The sequence below is a fragment of the Notothenia rossii genome, assembly GCF_949606895.1.
Source record: "Notothenia rossii genome assembly, chromosome: 9".
In the NCBI taxonomy this organism is placed as follows: domain Eukaryota; kingdom Metazoa; phylum Chordata; class Actinopteri; order Perciformes; family Nototheniidae; genus Notothenia; species Notothenia rossii.
The window spans coordinates 50,512,144-50,529,068 of NC_136907.1; the positions used below are offsets into that span (position 1 = coordinate 50,512,144).

The 16,925-nt window shown below is 39.6% G+C and overlaps 1 protein-coding gene across 1 annotated transcript in view; it reads left to right on the forward strand.

Annotated features, from left to right (window-relative positions):
* Nucleotides 1-15,005, forward strand: part of mfsd8l2 (major facilitator superfamily domain containing 8-like 2) — a gene marked incomplete at its 5' end in the record, with an annotated part of 30,643 nt that extends 15,638 nt beyond the window's left edge. The window contains 5 exons of the mRNA XM_079652642.1: nucleotides 1,867-1,940; nucleotides 2,994-3,207; nucleotides 6,568-6,690; nucleotides 6,806-6,936; nucleotides 14,598-15,005. Coding sequence (XP_079508768.1) covers nucleotides 1,867-1,940; nucleotides 2,994-3,207; nucleotides 6,568-6,690; nucleotides 6,806-6,936; nucleotides 14,598-14,678 — 623 coding nt within the window. The 3' untranslated portion in view covers nucleotides 14,679-15,005. The remainder of the gene's footprint in view (nucleotides 1-1,866; nucleotides 1,941-2,993; nucleotides 3,208-6,567; nucleotides 6,691-6,805; nucleotides 6,937-14,597) is intronic.
* Between the last annotated feature and the right edge of the window lie 1,920 nt (nucleotides 15,006-16,925).

Consider the following 16,925-nt stretch of genomic DNA (forward strand, 5'->3'; position numbering starts at 1 on the left):
TGTGATCCAAGATGGTCCTAGTTCCTCACCAAATTATCCTCAGAGGTATTCTCCTCTCAAAAACCAACGTACACAGCAAGTACTACATGTTAGAAAACACAGAGTAAAGCAGTTTAACTTGACAGAAAACCAGGATGAGTACTTCTCCTTTATGGAGAAGCTTGGTCAAATTTCAAGGAAAATATCCCTGCTGATGTCATGGCTTTAATTTGAGGACCTACACATTAAAGTTGACAAGTTTGTGTCACAGTAGGGGAGCTGGAGTGAAGGATGTGACAGTTAACTCAGAGGGTCTAATAAGGTTATCTTTTGGCATCATGTAAATCGTAGGATGTTTCGATAGCTCGGAAAAACCTAATATCTCTGAATCTAAAAGCCTTTTGAATAACCACTCCACTGGTTACAAGATTGTTTAGAAGTCTAGGAACAAATGTACCTTATACTTCTCCCTTGATTGATCATCTCAGAATTTGTTTTCCTGATGAGATTAGGGCCTCTGCTTGGAGTTGTTAACCCTAACCCTACAGCATGATGTTCAATTATTATATCATGGTAAGAGTGAAATAGCCAATAAAGCGGAGTATGCTTTTTGGTGGGGCTCCCTTGTGATTGACAGCTCGCTAACTGTCACAGAGGTGATCTCTAGGCCCATAGCTCTCGCCCTCCGTTACGGGTTGCATAGCTTCATTGTGGTTGATTGTGTTCACCTGGTGCCCTGTGTTGTCTCCTCCCCCCACACCTGTGTCTTGTTGATTGATTAGTGTGTGTATTTAGCCTCTGTTTTCCGTGTCAGTGGAGAGGTAGTGTGTGGGAGATCCTTGTGGCTGCTGACTGTGTTCAGGTGGACAGCAATTGAGGCTGTGAATCATGTGCCTATGATTTGAATAAATGCCCACACCGGGTTGTATTTGGACGTTCTGTCTCCTTGCTTGGTCGGGCCGCTCAATTGTCGGCTTCACACTAACACACAGTGTTGAACGTGTTTTGGTCTTACAACTTCAATCCTTTCGCAATATAGTTTCAGTTTTGAAAGTTAAAGGTAACATTTTAGTTGCCCAAATAGGTCTTGTTCAGCGTTCAGTTGTACTTAGCTCGAACATATCAGCAAATTATCAACTGGTTCCAAAAAATCAAGATGGAGACAACAAAAAAGCCCAAACTCAAGGCTTAAAACTGAGTCCATAAAGAGAAATGTCTTGGTTAAAACATCTCCCCCTCCCCCCCCCCCCCCCCCACACACACACACACACACACACACACACACACACACACACACATACACACACACACACACACACACACACACACACACACACACACACACACACACACACACATACACACACACACACACACACACACACACATTAAAATAATATTAATAATTACATTTGAACACTACACATGCAGTGCATACTGTATTTTATGCAGTATAGTAAGAGACAGAACAGAGAGTACTCAGCCATAGTAGACCACACTCTGTAGTATCAAGCCATTCATCCAGCCATCTGGCACGTACTTCCAAATTTAGCAGCCCAGCTCATTTTTCCTCCTATCCAAGTCCATAAGGGAGTTTGTGTTCCAGGAAAAGCTGGGATCATCATTTGGAATTCATAAAACAAAATATCTCATGTTATGAAGTTTTGGGTCTTTGAAAAATAGCAGAACTCTTACTTATCTCTAGAAAAAAGGATGGCATGACTGAAAGACTCATCACAACTTCAGTCTTAACATTACTTTGAGATTAATAAGTTTTTATTTTCTCTTTAAACTTCTGTATCTCCACCGAACTTGCCATTCAAAACTTTCAATTCCACAGCACCACTTGATCTTCTTTTATGATTTTCTCTCCCTCTTTCTCTCCAGAGTTCCTGAGAGAGGAGGTGGTTGTTCTCCTCACGGCTCAGTTCATCACTCTCTTCAATCAGACAGCGCTGGAGGTGAGAGCAGCTACCGTTGAGATCCATCAGCCGGGGTTTCCAAGCATTTCACACAGTGTCACACTATTTTACCCTGAGTTTCATCCAAACTGCATCAATCTGAGCCTTACCTTGAAAGACCCGCACCAGAAAATAAAATCAAGTATCGCTTAGTGCTCAAAGTAGAAGTGATGTAAGTGAGTGTACATAATCAGCCTCTATGTCCCAGATGTAAACCATGAAGAGGTCTTTTTCTCCTCTCATTAAACCGTGGCCACATTAGTCACAGTGCTGACCCGGATTATACATCGATTTCAATATCGAAACAGAACAAATCTTCAGATCTGGACTGAACGAAGCTGTTGAAGGACCTAATAGTAAGGGTGGGGCAGAATACATTGGTTTATGTAAGAATCAAGATTTGTATCTTCCAAGATGATAAGAAAACATTTAATTGAAAACTATTTAGAAAAATAAATAATATATTTTACATCTTTTATTTTATTAGAAAAACAGATGAGTAAAAAGTATGTCAATTTTACAAATTAAAATGTAATTAATACTACCTTTTGTCTACGGCTTTAAATGAAATCAATCGGGCCAGCTTTGTTGTGATTTCTCAATAAATTATGTTATTAATAATAATTATTATTAATGTGTGCAAGCACTAGCCAATAGAATCGCAAGTGTTATGCAGTGATGTCATTACGTTAGGGAAGTAAACAAAGGAGTCCAATGGAGGTGTTTCAGGCAGGTGGGAGTGTGTGGGAGTGAAACCCCCCCTTTGAGGGAACAGAGGGAGTTTAGCTTTTGCAGACAATTTGGATGCATAAAAACCTATATAACACACTACAGGAAAGGGAAGCCCCCAAAAAGCAAAATAGGGCCTCTTTAAATCGTGACCCAAAGAAATGAAATTAGAATTGTGAGATATAAAAATGTCCAAACCCCTGATTAAAAGATGCTAGTTTCAGCTGTTTTAAAAACATCCTCCTCTTAAATAAATCCCTTTGTCTGACTGCCAAAACATTTTTTTTCAAACCCCAAACCCCACCCGTCCCACCCCCGTCCCAGACCATGGTGACTCCTCTGACGCAGCGCCACTTCAGCTTCGGCGAACTGGGCAACAGCCTGATGTACGGCCTGTGCGGGGTGGAGGTCATCCTGGGCTTCTTCTTTGTGCGCTGGCTGAGCCGTAGGGTGGAGGACCGCGCCGTGCTGGGCCTCGGTCTCATCATCTGCTGCACCGCCTGCATCTGGTGCCTCGTCTTCCTCTGCGACCCCCGAGGTGCTCACCTGTCCAGGAACACATACAAACAGCAATAGAGAGGCACGCACTGCCTTCCAACAAAAGACCCCGTGTTCTGTGCCAAATCCTTTTCTGGGAGGCTGTTGTTGTGGTGTGCAGCGCAGAGGAGACATATCTGCTTACACACTGGCTGAATTGAATGTGCTCTGTAAATGATATCATTCAGCAGGAGATCACAGACACACAGATCCTGTATGCTGGCCCCGCGTCTGTTGCAGCGTGTCATTTATATCGCTCTGATTACAAGTGACAGGTGCTGCAGCCGGGGAGTCCGTATAAAAGGATTACAGTAATCTAATTAGACAAAAATGCTATTTCTTCAAGCATACCCTACTTTTCTTTGCCATTTGTTACAGTAAGTTACCAACGTCGGCAGACACCTGGAGAAAAACACATTTTCTCGTGGACTGGCTTTTGGTGAAATTGCGTTTTGATAATATTACAGACTCCTCAGATCGTGCATAGACATCCAACAGTCTGAGTGGGCACACGCTCACACCAACATGTGCACGGTGCAGAGCAGCAGAGAACAAATATTTGGTGGCTGCCAGCTTGGCAGTGGTTTAGTTCTCAGATAGAGCTATCTGTGCTGGTGCCAGCCCACTGGTGGAAGGAGCTTAAAAGCCCAGAGAAGGGATGGAATTCATCTGACACACACTTTGAATCCATATAACCGTATATTAGGCAACACAAATATTATAGTTTGATAGAAAGTGATGTACTTACTTGAGCTGTCAACGTTAATGGGTTAACGCTTGCGATAAATATTGAAACCTTAGCTTAGAGAGATTAACATTAACAGGGTTTTGAATAATTCTCAATTATTAGCATGAGGACAGATGATTTTCCTGCAGTTAGCTAAAGCATCTAAAGAGCCGCTGTGTTTTTGTTCAGGGGTAACACAGCGGCTTTGTCAATGCTTAAGCCAAGTGATCCCATTAAGAGTAAATAGAAAGTAAAGAAGAGCAGGATTTTTGGGGGGGGGCTACCTTGTAGTTGACAGATTGTGTGGGTTGGCGATCTGTCAATAAAAAGGTATTTTTGTCTTATAACTTTGACTCTTTCACAATGCATTTTCAAATGAAGTCAACATTTTGGCTGCCTATCAACTATTGAACCTCTGGTTCCAAAAAAACAAGATGGCAACTGCAAAAAATAAGACTCAAGGCTTTCAAACCGTATTCCCAAAACCAAAGTGGTGACCACTAATTTAGAACTACAGTATATACCTCTGTAACAATTTACATTCCTGAATAGAACGTGCAAATATACAACAAATACATTAAAATACAGGCATACAGTACTTCACATGTGAAAAAGGATGTATATTGTGTATGGATTATGAACTACACTATACCCTGTAGCCAAGTGTTGAAAAGTTATCTAACTTCATGCCAATAATTGTTGTTGTTTACAGCATTCCACTATAGTTCTTCAAATCTTTTTTCTTCCTCTTCTGATTATTTCAGCCAATACTTTGGCTCTCCATAACTTCAGCTTATTTTCAGCTACAGAAACCATTCAAATATTAAACTATTCAGCCTTTTCAGGAATCGATGGGAAACCTTCACATTTTTTAAATATGTTATACCTTTTGAAATATTTAGCTTTTTAAACTATTTTTTTAACATTGAAGTCAATGGGAGATGCCTTCAAATCCTCTTTTCCTACACTTTGCGCCAAATGCTTCTCCTTCCACATACTTTCAGCTAGACACTTCATTCCAACTTTCAAATGATCACAAGACCTTCAGCTATTCAGGTCTTGTGATCATTGATTTTATTTTTATTTTTGATATCTTTTACACTTTTTGAGATATTGAATTTAGTTTGGAGCTTGGTAGAGAGGCCTTTTTCCGATTTTAACATTAGAGTGGATGGAGCAGCTCGTTAAGTCTAGAGTGCTTTGATCTCAAAACAGAGTGCAAGAGTGCTTGACATTTTCCCTCAAAAATGTTTTAAACTTGCCATAATTCCCAAACCCTACACTCGTCAGACATATTTTTTCATGAAAAACGTAGGAAAACCTCTCCTAGGTTGGAAAATTAAAAAAAATTAAGAACAAATATTAAACAAAATGCCTCTTGAGGGCATGAGGAGACAAAAAGTCCAGCTAGCTCCCAATTGATTCCCATGTTAAAAACATCTGGATCTTTCTTCAGAACAGAGAGAAGTACACTTAAGACAAACTGCTCTCATCTCCACATTTTACACACAAAACCCCAAAAAACAACATATCAGTTCATTGGGGTTCCCTGATGCTCACGGTCTGGTAATCTTTTGATAGGATCCATAGTTTTTGAACAGGTGGCTAAATTGTCAGATATGATCCTCAATGCATTCTTATGGGACTCAGTGCTGCAGTTGGTAACCATGGTGCTGCTGGGCAGATTGAAAGCTTTGATCTCTGGCCTCACACAGGTGTTAGGATTATTTGTTATGATTAGGTGCTCAGCACAGAAACAAACATACTGGAGTTTAACAGACTGTCTCAGCCTATTCTTTTCTGTCTGATGGAGGCTTCATACTGACTTCAACAGGTTCCACATATTTTATACATTATTGGTGACGCATGGTTTTAGTCGAAAAGTTTGCAGTCAAAATATTCTGCTGCTTTCCCAAGCCTTTTTACTTTCTTTCCTCTTCTTAATACAAATTCATTCACTACTACTTACATCTGATATTTAACTCCTTCAGCCTATTTTCGGCTGTAGAAACCATTCAACTATTACATTATTCAGCTATTTCAGGACATCATATGTTGTTGCTTACAACTTTTTCTAAACCTTTTCTCTTAAATATTAAGCTTTTTCTGCATTTTTGTAGCTAAAAGCAGCTATCATTCAGCTAATAACATGTTCAGCTTTTTCTGCATTTTCAGCTAAATTCAGCCATAAATGTTCACAGTTTACATTCACACGCATTTTCTGCAGGAAATGCATTTTCTAGTTCAGAAATAATCCACACTAGGCTGAGATTTTAAAATAAAGTAAAACAAACTGTAATTGTTGTTTACGAATGTCCAATAGCTTCCAGTCAGTGCCAAATTAAATTGCCATTTCAATTAATGGTAAACATCAGTTCAGGAATTAGAGGTAGTTGAGGTCAAATTAATTAAAGTGATTCATTTAGGTGAATGTTTTTCAAATAAGGTTTCCATATTGCTATGTAAACGCGTTAACATTGACAGCCCTACATTTATTAAATCGAGATTGACTGACATATTCATTTCTGTATGTAAAAGTTGGTGTTTGCAGTCTGTAAATATAATTGTTTAATGACATGTTCCCTATAATACGGAGCTACTATCAAGTAATAGCAGGGTACATCTCTCTGTCAGGTGGATATGAGTGGGAGCTGACGGCCTTCATCATCGGGGTCTTCCTCCAGCTGCTGGGGCTTCCCTTCGTGGCTGTGTCTCAGGTGTCGCTCTTCTCCAAAGTCACCGCAGAGAAAACACAAGGTTGACTCTTTTTTACCACTTCATAATTCAGCATATTAGATCAACAGATTGCTGCTCAGCATATGTAATGCAAAGAAACACTTATACATTTTTTTTTTTGTGGCGCTCACCACAGGATTCAGCCAAGGTGTGAGGCGCTCAGTGGGGGGCCTAGCCACCATCCTGGGGCCTCTGTGGGCGGGGGGGCTGACCAACAATTTGTACGTAATGCTGGGCATGATGCTAGCTCTCCTCATCATGATCACAGTAAGTACAACACAGAGCATTTGACTTTTAAAAGCATCAGAAAGTTGGTAACATGAGGAATTAAAAGATCTTCACATAAGAAGATTGACAACCCTCTTATGTCTTTACAGTAATTATGACGCTGGAACGAACAGCTAGCTTAGCAAGGCTGGAAACATGGGTTAACAGATAGCTTGGATCTTTCCAAAGTTCACGTTTTAAAAATGGATGTTTAAAGACAACTGGATACAGTAACAGCAAGGATATTGAAACCAATTTGACATGGTGGCCAACTGTGAGGTCATAACTTTGAGGTCTGTGAACAAAAATGTTTTACTTGAATGATGAAAGTGACATTAATAACCCAGCTAACAATTGCACGTGGCTGCCACGTTACAGCCACGTGATGCTGTTGTTGTGACAACGTGGCAATTTACGTGGAGGCCACGTGATTTTGTATGGTTGAAATAACGTGGTCACCACATTGAAATGTAACGTTGAAATGTAACGTTCACACCACCTTTAGACCACTTTCTATTTGCAATTATATTTTCTTTCGATTAGCTTTAATTATGTCAAAGTAATCAACACAACTCAAATTTTAATAATACACTTCTTAGACAATTTTATTTGCATTTCAATGGTTCAAATGCATAATACATCATGACATGATTCAAATTGACAGATAGATATATATCAATAAGAAATTCCATAAACCCATAATTAATTTTAGGACATGTAGACAGTAGAATGATATTTTTTATCATATTTCTACAATTATGGAAATTTAAATATTCTCTGTAAACTTAAGGTGTATAAGTAACCAGTTTAATTTGTATGTTCCTGAACAAAATAACATAATGAAGCCATGGTCAAATGTAGTAACACAAAGAGGGATATAAATGATATCAATTGCAATCTCTTTATATGAAGGCATAACAGGTTTACCTGAACTACTTTCTAAGTACCTCAAGGAAATAACCTAACAATAGATAAAACATTGTCCAAGGTAATACAATAATAGCTGGCCAGCTGAACATTTGTGGCTTTCGAACCGAGACCTTGTAGACTAAATGAACATTTACGTTGGTGGCGCTATATGTATTTATTCAGTTATTATATATATGAATGGCAGTAACATGTATCTACTACGTAGGTGAATTTAAATGAAATAAAATATTTATTTATTCAGTTATTATATTTTTTGTACAAGCTGGCCGAAACGTCCGCCCCGACAAATATACCTGGCCAAAACGTCCGTTGGCCGAAACGTCCGTGCACCAATGACCAGGCATAATATGTGAAATGTTAATCTGAATCTGTATCTGTATCGACTGCAGATGCAACGCTCTTCCTTCTCTTTGTAGCAGGTTCCTAAAAAGCAAGAACGCACATTAGGGAATACATGGTATATTAGAAAATAAAATCCTTAATTGTTCCTAATTGATGAGTAGTGATAATGATAACTAACTATGTGAGAATGCAAAGATTTAAGTACTGATGACACGTACTATATGTCAAAGTGGTAAATTTATGTGATATGTAAATGCTTTATTGACAGACATTTGGAGCGATGGACCAAATATTTAAGTAAGTCACTAGAATCCACTATCACCTTGTATTTTGGCCCTCCTTTTTTCTTCGGTGCATATTTGAGATTTTCGGACAGTTGCTCCTCCACCTCGGAAGCCTTGACTTTAGGATGGTTTTTCAAGCATGCTCCTGTAGGAAAAGTAGCACCAAACTGCTAACCCCAAGCAATGCACGGAAGAAAGGAAGAGTAACAAGTATATGTACTGGTGAAAGAATTAACACTAAAACAACTATTCCTCACAAATCTAAACTAAATAATCCTAAGGCAATTTTATATTTTAATATTTGTAATTAGAATGGTATTCACAGACGAACACAGGATACATCCCCCAAATCTTTACTGGCACCAAATATTCAAGATGGCCAGACAAATGGGTTTCTTGCTGAACCATTTCCCTCATTATCATGATCACCCACTGGGGACCAGTATCTCGCACTTGGGACCAATATCCCCATTAGCGCCGATGTAGGATCAATATCCCCCATTATCACCCACCTGGGACCATTATCGCTAACCGAGATGATTACCCCCCATGAACAGCTGAAAAATGTACGCGGTAGTATGGCCAAACCACGGAGAAAATTAAGAAAATCCAAGATGGCCACAACAATAAAGATATAAAAATAGAATCAGCACCAAAATCATGAGGGTTCTTGGCCCATGGATGACCAATATTCATAAAAATAAGTAAATTAGAATGTCACATAGTTTTTGAAAGATCCACTAACGAAGATGCAGACCCAGACACGTACCCACTCATGCACATGAAACATAACATCCCCAAAATGGTCGTTTCGGTTATAATAAATGATAATCAACATGTTATATTGAGTATCTCTGGAGTGCATCAGGCGAGCTTCATAAAATACTGAAGAAGCAATTGCATGCCATTTATGACTTAAACACTTACTGATGAGGACCTTGGTGACCGACTGGTCAATCAACGCGTTCTTGCCCTTCTTTCCCTTGAGGCTATACGTTGACCATAAGGCATTGGTTCCCAACTTGGAGAGCATCCTCCGGATGGTGTCTCCGATGTTGTGGCCACCCAAGGAAGTCATATAGCATGTCTGCAATGTAGATAATTAGTTTTCTTAGTAAAAAACCCTTGAGTACATCCAAGTGAAAATGCTAAATTGTCAGATATATTTAACAAAGGCAGCATTGAATATAACTACTACAGTTTTGAAATAATTCAGTGGTCCCAATTATGTCTATCTATCTATCTATCTATCTATCTATCTATCTATCTATCTATCTATCTATCTATCTATCTATCTATCTATCTATCTATCTATCTATCTATCTATCTATCTATCTATCTATCTATCTATCTATCTATCTATCTATCTATCTATCTATCTATCTATCTATCTATCTATCTATGCCTGCCTGCCTGCCTGCCTGCCTGCTGCCTGCTTAGGTGCCTGTCTGCCTGACTGTCCGTCTGCCTGCCTGTTTAGCTGTCTGTGTGCCTGCCTGTCTGTCTGCCTATCTGTCTGTATACCTGTCTGTATGTGTGCCTGCCTGCCTGCCTGTCTGTCTTGGTGTCTGCCTATCTGTCTCTTTGGAAGATGGAGTTACTTCTTCATAAAATGTAAGCGATTCTTAACAAAATAAGTTTTTCTTTCACAATGGAACATAACAATTGTCTCTTGAAGGCCTTATCTGTAAGCCTCTCACAAAGCCTATCCAGCTCCTCAGTACTGCTGACAGGGTCTGGTAGTACATCGTCCAACTCCTCTCCTGCTGCTCTGCTGGCACTTGTCAAGAAGCGCAGCATTCTAAGGATTTCCTCCTGTGACTCTTCAAGGTTTTGCATACGCATCAGCATCCTGCTCTGGAATCCTGTAGCAAGATAACACAATTCCACATTTTTAAATACTATGCTTAGAATTTGCATCTATTCACCCACATACATGTATAATGCATTAAGGCAATTGCGACAAATGATTCATTACATTTCATGTTGCGTTGAAGTTAGTTAGTTAGTTAGTTAACACATATTTCAAGCAACGGCAAGTGCTAGATCCCAAGCTAAACGTAAATGGAATGAGAAAAAAATGCGAAAAGGATGCCATAATCATCAATCAATTTGTCTCAAAAGAACACAATGTTTAGAATGAAGAAATCAAAATTGAATATTTTCTGGATCACAATTTTGAAAAATATTCTTGAAGTAAAACTGTTACATTAGGCTTTGTTACCTGTTGGCTCACTTTCAGGATTTATTGCAGCAGATGTAGAAGCTCTGGGTGTTGTGGGGGTGCTGAAAACATAACATGAAATTATTACTTCACTGCAGTAGATGCCAACAGTAAGCCATAGTTACATGGCATGAGTAGTAACAGAGATTCGCTACAGCTTAATATCAGATTGGTCTAATGTACTACATGTACTAGTCTAAATGCTTTAGCACAGGGTGACTGTACCAATGAATGGCCTAGACCAATCATGGTGAGCAATGAGATATACATGTACGTACTACTCTCACTAAATACTTGGGTAAAACTACAAAGCCTCAGATTCCTTACCTGGTATGGAAGGGTTGCTTTCCTCCACGATGATCCTCAGACAGTCGTGCACTTGAAGTCATCACTGTATACAGAGATAGTAATGTAATTAATTTATAAATGTCTGTATCAGAATATTTAAATTAATATAAAGTGAAAGGCTAAATGGAGCAAAGTGAAAACAGTGGTGCCCCTTTTGAGTGACCTCATTTTAAGACCACCTCTCTTGGGAGACCACTACAGCATGCACCAATGGCTACACATCCCGTGCTATCAATTTGTCTCAAAAGAACACAATGTTTAGAATGAGGAAATCACAATTGAATATTTTCTGGATCACAAATTTCAAAAATATTCTTGAAGTAAAACTTTTACATTAGGCTTTGTTACCTGTATGCACACTTTCAGGATTTATTGCAGCAGATATAGAAGCTCTGGGTGTTGTGGGGGTGCTGAAAACATAACATGAAATGATTACTTCACTGCAGTACATGCCAACAGTAAGCCATAGTTACATGGCATGAGTAGTAACAGAGATTCGCTACAGCTTAATATCAGATTGGTCTAATGTACTACATGTACTAGTCTAAATGCTTTAGCACAGGGTGACTGTACCAATGAATGGCCTAGACCAATCATGGTGAGCAATGAGATATACATGTACGTACTACTCTCAGTAAATACTTGGGTAAAACTACCATGCCTCAGATTCCTTACCTGGTATGGAAGGGTTGCTTTCCTCCACGATGATCCTCAGACAGTCGTGCACTTGAAGTCATCACTGTATACAGAGATAGTAATGCAATTAATTTCTAAATGTCTATATCAGAATACTTAAATTAATATAAAGCGAAAGGCTAAATGGAGCAAAGTGAATACAGTGGTGCCCCTTTTGAATGACCTCATATTTAAGACCACGTCTCTTGGGAGCCCGCAACATCATGCACCAATGGCTACACATCCCATGCTATTGAACCTCTTATGAGAGACCACCCTTTATGACAGATCGGTTTGGCTTGGCAGATGGGGTGGTCTCTCAAGAGGACCAATGTATATCATTACTCGAAACAGGTTTTTTTTTTAAATATGAAGACAAATGCACAATGTGAATAGTCCTAAATACCTGATCTTGGGTCACTGTTAGGACACACAGGAGACTGGATTATATGCCCAGAAATAGACCTGGAAGGGGTACTGGTACTTGGTGATATCGCTCTCGGTGCAGAACAGCCTTAAACAGAATTTAATGAGTGCGGTTATCGATAAAACATTATGAATGCATTTTTCATTAGGACATGAAAGCAATACTTTATTTTCACTGCAAGAAGATACTCCCAAAATATCAATTTACCGGTACTGATCTACCTGGTACTGCATAAATGTCTCCACGGATTTAATGTAAGCTTTGTTCACACAGCCCAGCGGCCCTGCTGAAAAAAACAACATGGAGGCCGAGTCCGAGATTAGGCCACATATGAGGCCATAAGGCACCTGCTTAATTTCGGGAGAAAAAGTGTAAAATATGCTGAGAGCTGTGCATAGAACACTCCCCCATATGTTCATGACCCGAATTACAAAACTTTAAAAAAGGATGGCTTCCTTACCTGCAAGTATATATTGAAAGTTCTTGACTTGAATAAAAAAAACGCGGTTTAGGCCTAACGTTCCAGAGATTGACAGCGTGTCCTCGTTTTCGCAGATCCGTTTAACCGTTTGTAGGTCGCTGAACGGCATTCATTTTAACCAGCGCTAGTGGGGGCATCGAGGGACAGGAAAGGGTGTCGAACTGGGAAAAACGATCGAATAACTGTCTGTTTTGCAAAATACATCCCATCTTCTGGGAGAATAGATGGATATTTGAGGGACTATATCATTTGTATGCGTATGGATCGACCAGGATGTGAAGTGGTAAATCCAGAACACTGAGAAAAGGCGCGAACGAAATTTGCCGTGATTGGTTGAATTCTTAGGCTGGTGAGAGCATATACAGTTATAAACATCAACAGCAACAAATGGACGAACAATATTCAACTACATAATAGAGTAGACTCCATCTATTTGCATACAAATCATATGTATGTGCACCCACTTGCATGGAAAGGAAAACGTTATATTTCAACGTGGCCACAACGTGGTATTTATACGTTATATTTCAACGTGGCCACAACGTGGTATTTTCTTTGTAAAACCACCCAAGTAATATTTTTTGCACAAATTACTATCCTTCAAACTCATATTCTGACAAAAAGGAAATAAATAAATAAATCTATAACATTAAACAAATCAGTATTTTTAGACGGGTGCTTGTGGTGAACCACAACGTTGGGGCCACGTGGCTACCACGTTGTGCACACTTAGACGGGTGCTTGTGGTGAACCACAACGTTGGGGCCACGTGGCTACCACGTTGTGCACACTTAGACGGGTGCTTGTGGTGAACCACAACGTTGGGGCCACGTGGCTACCACGTTGTGCACAGTGCCACCAAACTACCACTTTTAGGCCACGTGGTGGCAACGTGGCGTGTTAGCTGGGAAGTTAATGAACTTCGCACTGTAAAATATTAACAACGGTATTGTCTCTGTTATGCCACCTGTAGGAGCCATTTTATGGGTATTGTTGGTGTCTCAGTTTACTTTATTTATATTTACTGCAATATTATTTTGGACACTTGGTGGCGGGGGTTAGCTGCACTGGGTGTATAAAAGGGGTCATAGGTGACCGGAGAGGACGAGGACACAGGAGAAAGTGCACACCGATTCCACCAGCCCGGCAAATGCTCATACCACAACCTTTGCCATTACACCACCAATTGGTTCCTGATCTGATTCATTTTATTCTTGGCAGTTTAACTTTTTTGGCTTCATGTGCCACTGAGCAATTGTCACACTGTATCCAGTTCTGTCAATCTATTCTATTGTGTTTGCTCTTTAATAACTACATTTAATGTTTGTTTAATGTCATTTTATATTGCCTGTGTATGCTTTGATGCTTTTATTGTTTTTTTGCAAAGCACTTTGAATTGCCTTGTTCTTGAATTGTACTTTATACATCTATATGTAAATTAGTGAGCTTTTAAAGGTCCTTTTTATATTATTTATTCTGTTTTCCTCTCTATTAAACTAAGGGGCTCCTAACTGTAGCTTCTTATTTAAAAATCCATCTACAGAACCAGCACATCTAAATCTCACTAAATAACAAGTAATATTTTGTTCATGCCATACAAATAACAAAGTGTAAAAATGGCAGTTTGTCGTTTGATTGTAAGTAATGTGCCTCACTATTTCTTGGCCAGGCACTGCCACTACCTGCTGGATCTTTATATATTATTTTGGCAAGAAAGAAGATAAATGTAGTTCCCTGAATGTTTATATATTGCCTTTCTTTTCAAACTCTCAATGAGCTGTAACTGGCATAGTTCAGCCAGCCTGTTTCTCTATTAGAAACTATTTAAAGCTTTTCCCACACTGAAAAACCGTCACCAGTAAAACCTTTAACTCAGCACTCTGCTTATTACTAACTCATGACTCGGTGCTCTGTATTCTCTAAAGTCATCTCACTGTGTGCATTTCTCAGGTAATGACAGTGCTGTCCTACGACCGGCTGACTGAGCCCAGGGCGGTGCAGAGCGCCCAGAGCTGTGACGGCGGAGGATAGAGCTGCAGGCAGACAGACGGACTGAAACTCTGCAGAGGGAACTGTATGAATGTGGAATACAAATATTCAAAACACATACCTTACACAGCCTGCCATAGAGGAGAGCACACCACTTAAACGTTGTATATGCTTTGCACAATCTCTCTGTTGTCGCATTTGATTAGAATCTACATTTGCACGTATATAACCATCAAACTATTAATTATACTTTACACAAGGGGGCACCATTGCTCTCATATTGAATATTCAGAGGGGTAATTAAAGATGAAAGCTATTATTTTTAAACTGAACTATTTATATTCCCAGGTGTTGATGAAAAGATAAGAGAGCAGCTTTTTTTCCCTTGTGACCCATGTACTGAGTTTTCATTTCTTGTCTTCCTCTAAAAAAAATCGTAGTTGAAAATGAAACGGTTGACACAATGGGTGCAGGAGTGGAGTTGTCAACATCTAAGCAGCTCCATGTCAGTGCAGCTGATAGAAGAAATGGGTCGAAGAAAATGAAGCGCTATTTATTTGAAGTATTGGAGGAACGTTTCTAGTGTTCATGCAGAGCCTTGAATAATGAGGAGCTCCTGAATTAAAACCAAATTTAAGAACTGCTCGTTAATTAGCTATCTATCGTTCGTTTTACTATTGGGGGAATTAAAGTTTAATTGCCTGTAGGCCCTATTCATAATTCAGAACATGACAAGGTGTGACTTGTGTATAGTCAGCTGTTCTTGCCTACATCCTCCTCTAGGATGTGCTGTATACTACACATCTCCCCTGATTGGAGCGTGCTGTAAGCAACATCAAGGCATTGTACATTCCCTTTGTACCAATGAGCATGCGTTTGGCCAATCTCTGTGTTTTTTATATAATTGCAGATAAGGCTCAGTAACCTTTTCCCGTTTTCTACACTCAGCACGTGATGTTTGGCTTTCCAGAGGCTTTTCGCCGGAAATGGAAATGTTAATCTTTGGGACTCACGGACATAATATATATAAGTACTTTCATGCCCTGATCAGCGTATTCAGGTACTTGACATTTTAAGGGAGATAACGGGGTGCAAAAAAATCCGGTAATTTACTCTCTTTTAAATAGCTTGTTCTTTTTCCAGCATGATTCCTGATGCTCTGTGTTCTGAAGAAACTCACACACAACAACCTTAGTCAGTGTTCGAATTACCCATTTGCTTTCGGGGGAGCCCTATTTTTCAGTGCACATCCTGCTACTAAATATGTCACACGCACGCTCTGTTGACTGGCGCAGCAGCGCGGATGCGATCAATTGCTATAAAAACACTGCTATTTATGTATTTATTTATTTATGAAAAGCCATGGATACCTTTCATTCCACTCACTCCATCTTTTCTGTGTCCAGTTAAAAGGCAGGTCAGGGGCATCGTCAGGTTCGCTAGTGCAGGTGGCTCCCCCTATTTATCTAAAAGTCGGCCTTCAGGGGAGCTCCCGCCCTCTTTAGGGGAGCCAAGCTCCCCCTGGCTCCTCCCCATTTCGAACAGTGACCTTAGTGACCACAAAGACTGAAGTGCATATAGGTTGAGTGGGAAGCTGGAGCCAGCATCCCATTAGCTTAGCATAAAGACAGCTAGCATGACTCTGTCCAAACTAATTTTAAACAGATGTTAAAAGAAGAGAGTGCTCACCAATTTTAACACAGTAGCTAAACCTTACAAAATGTAAAATCAGGTAACATCTGCCTTAAATCTTCAGTACTCTTCCATAACTTTTCATAGATAGATGGATTAATAGATCAATATTTCAATGGTCGAAAGGGAGTAATCATCCCATAAGTCGCATCTGCTCCCAAATGCAATGTTCACGCCTCATGCCACAAATGTTCCTAAAATGTTTTTATAGTGCCTGAAAATGTGCATTAATGTGCATGTCTGAAGCTAGAGTCAGCCTGGCGTTAGCTTAAATAGCAAGCCTGGCTCTGTCCAAAATTCTCGAACATTGATGTATAAAGAAAACCGGATATAGTAACAGCACCTGGCTTTTCACCAATTGAAAATAGTAGCGAAAAACCGTAAGTAGTAAAATCTTTTTTTTCCTTCTCAATAACTATTTATAGATAGATAAATATTGTAATGATGTTATCACAGAAACTACAAGACAAACTGGAGATATCATCAATATCTTTCCCTTGAGTAACAAGTTAAGCGTGTAATAGTCCCATGATTCAGATCTGCTCCCTCATGTAATGTCCTTGTCCCACGCTACCTCCTTCCACCAAATTCCATAAA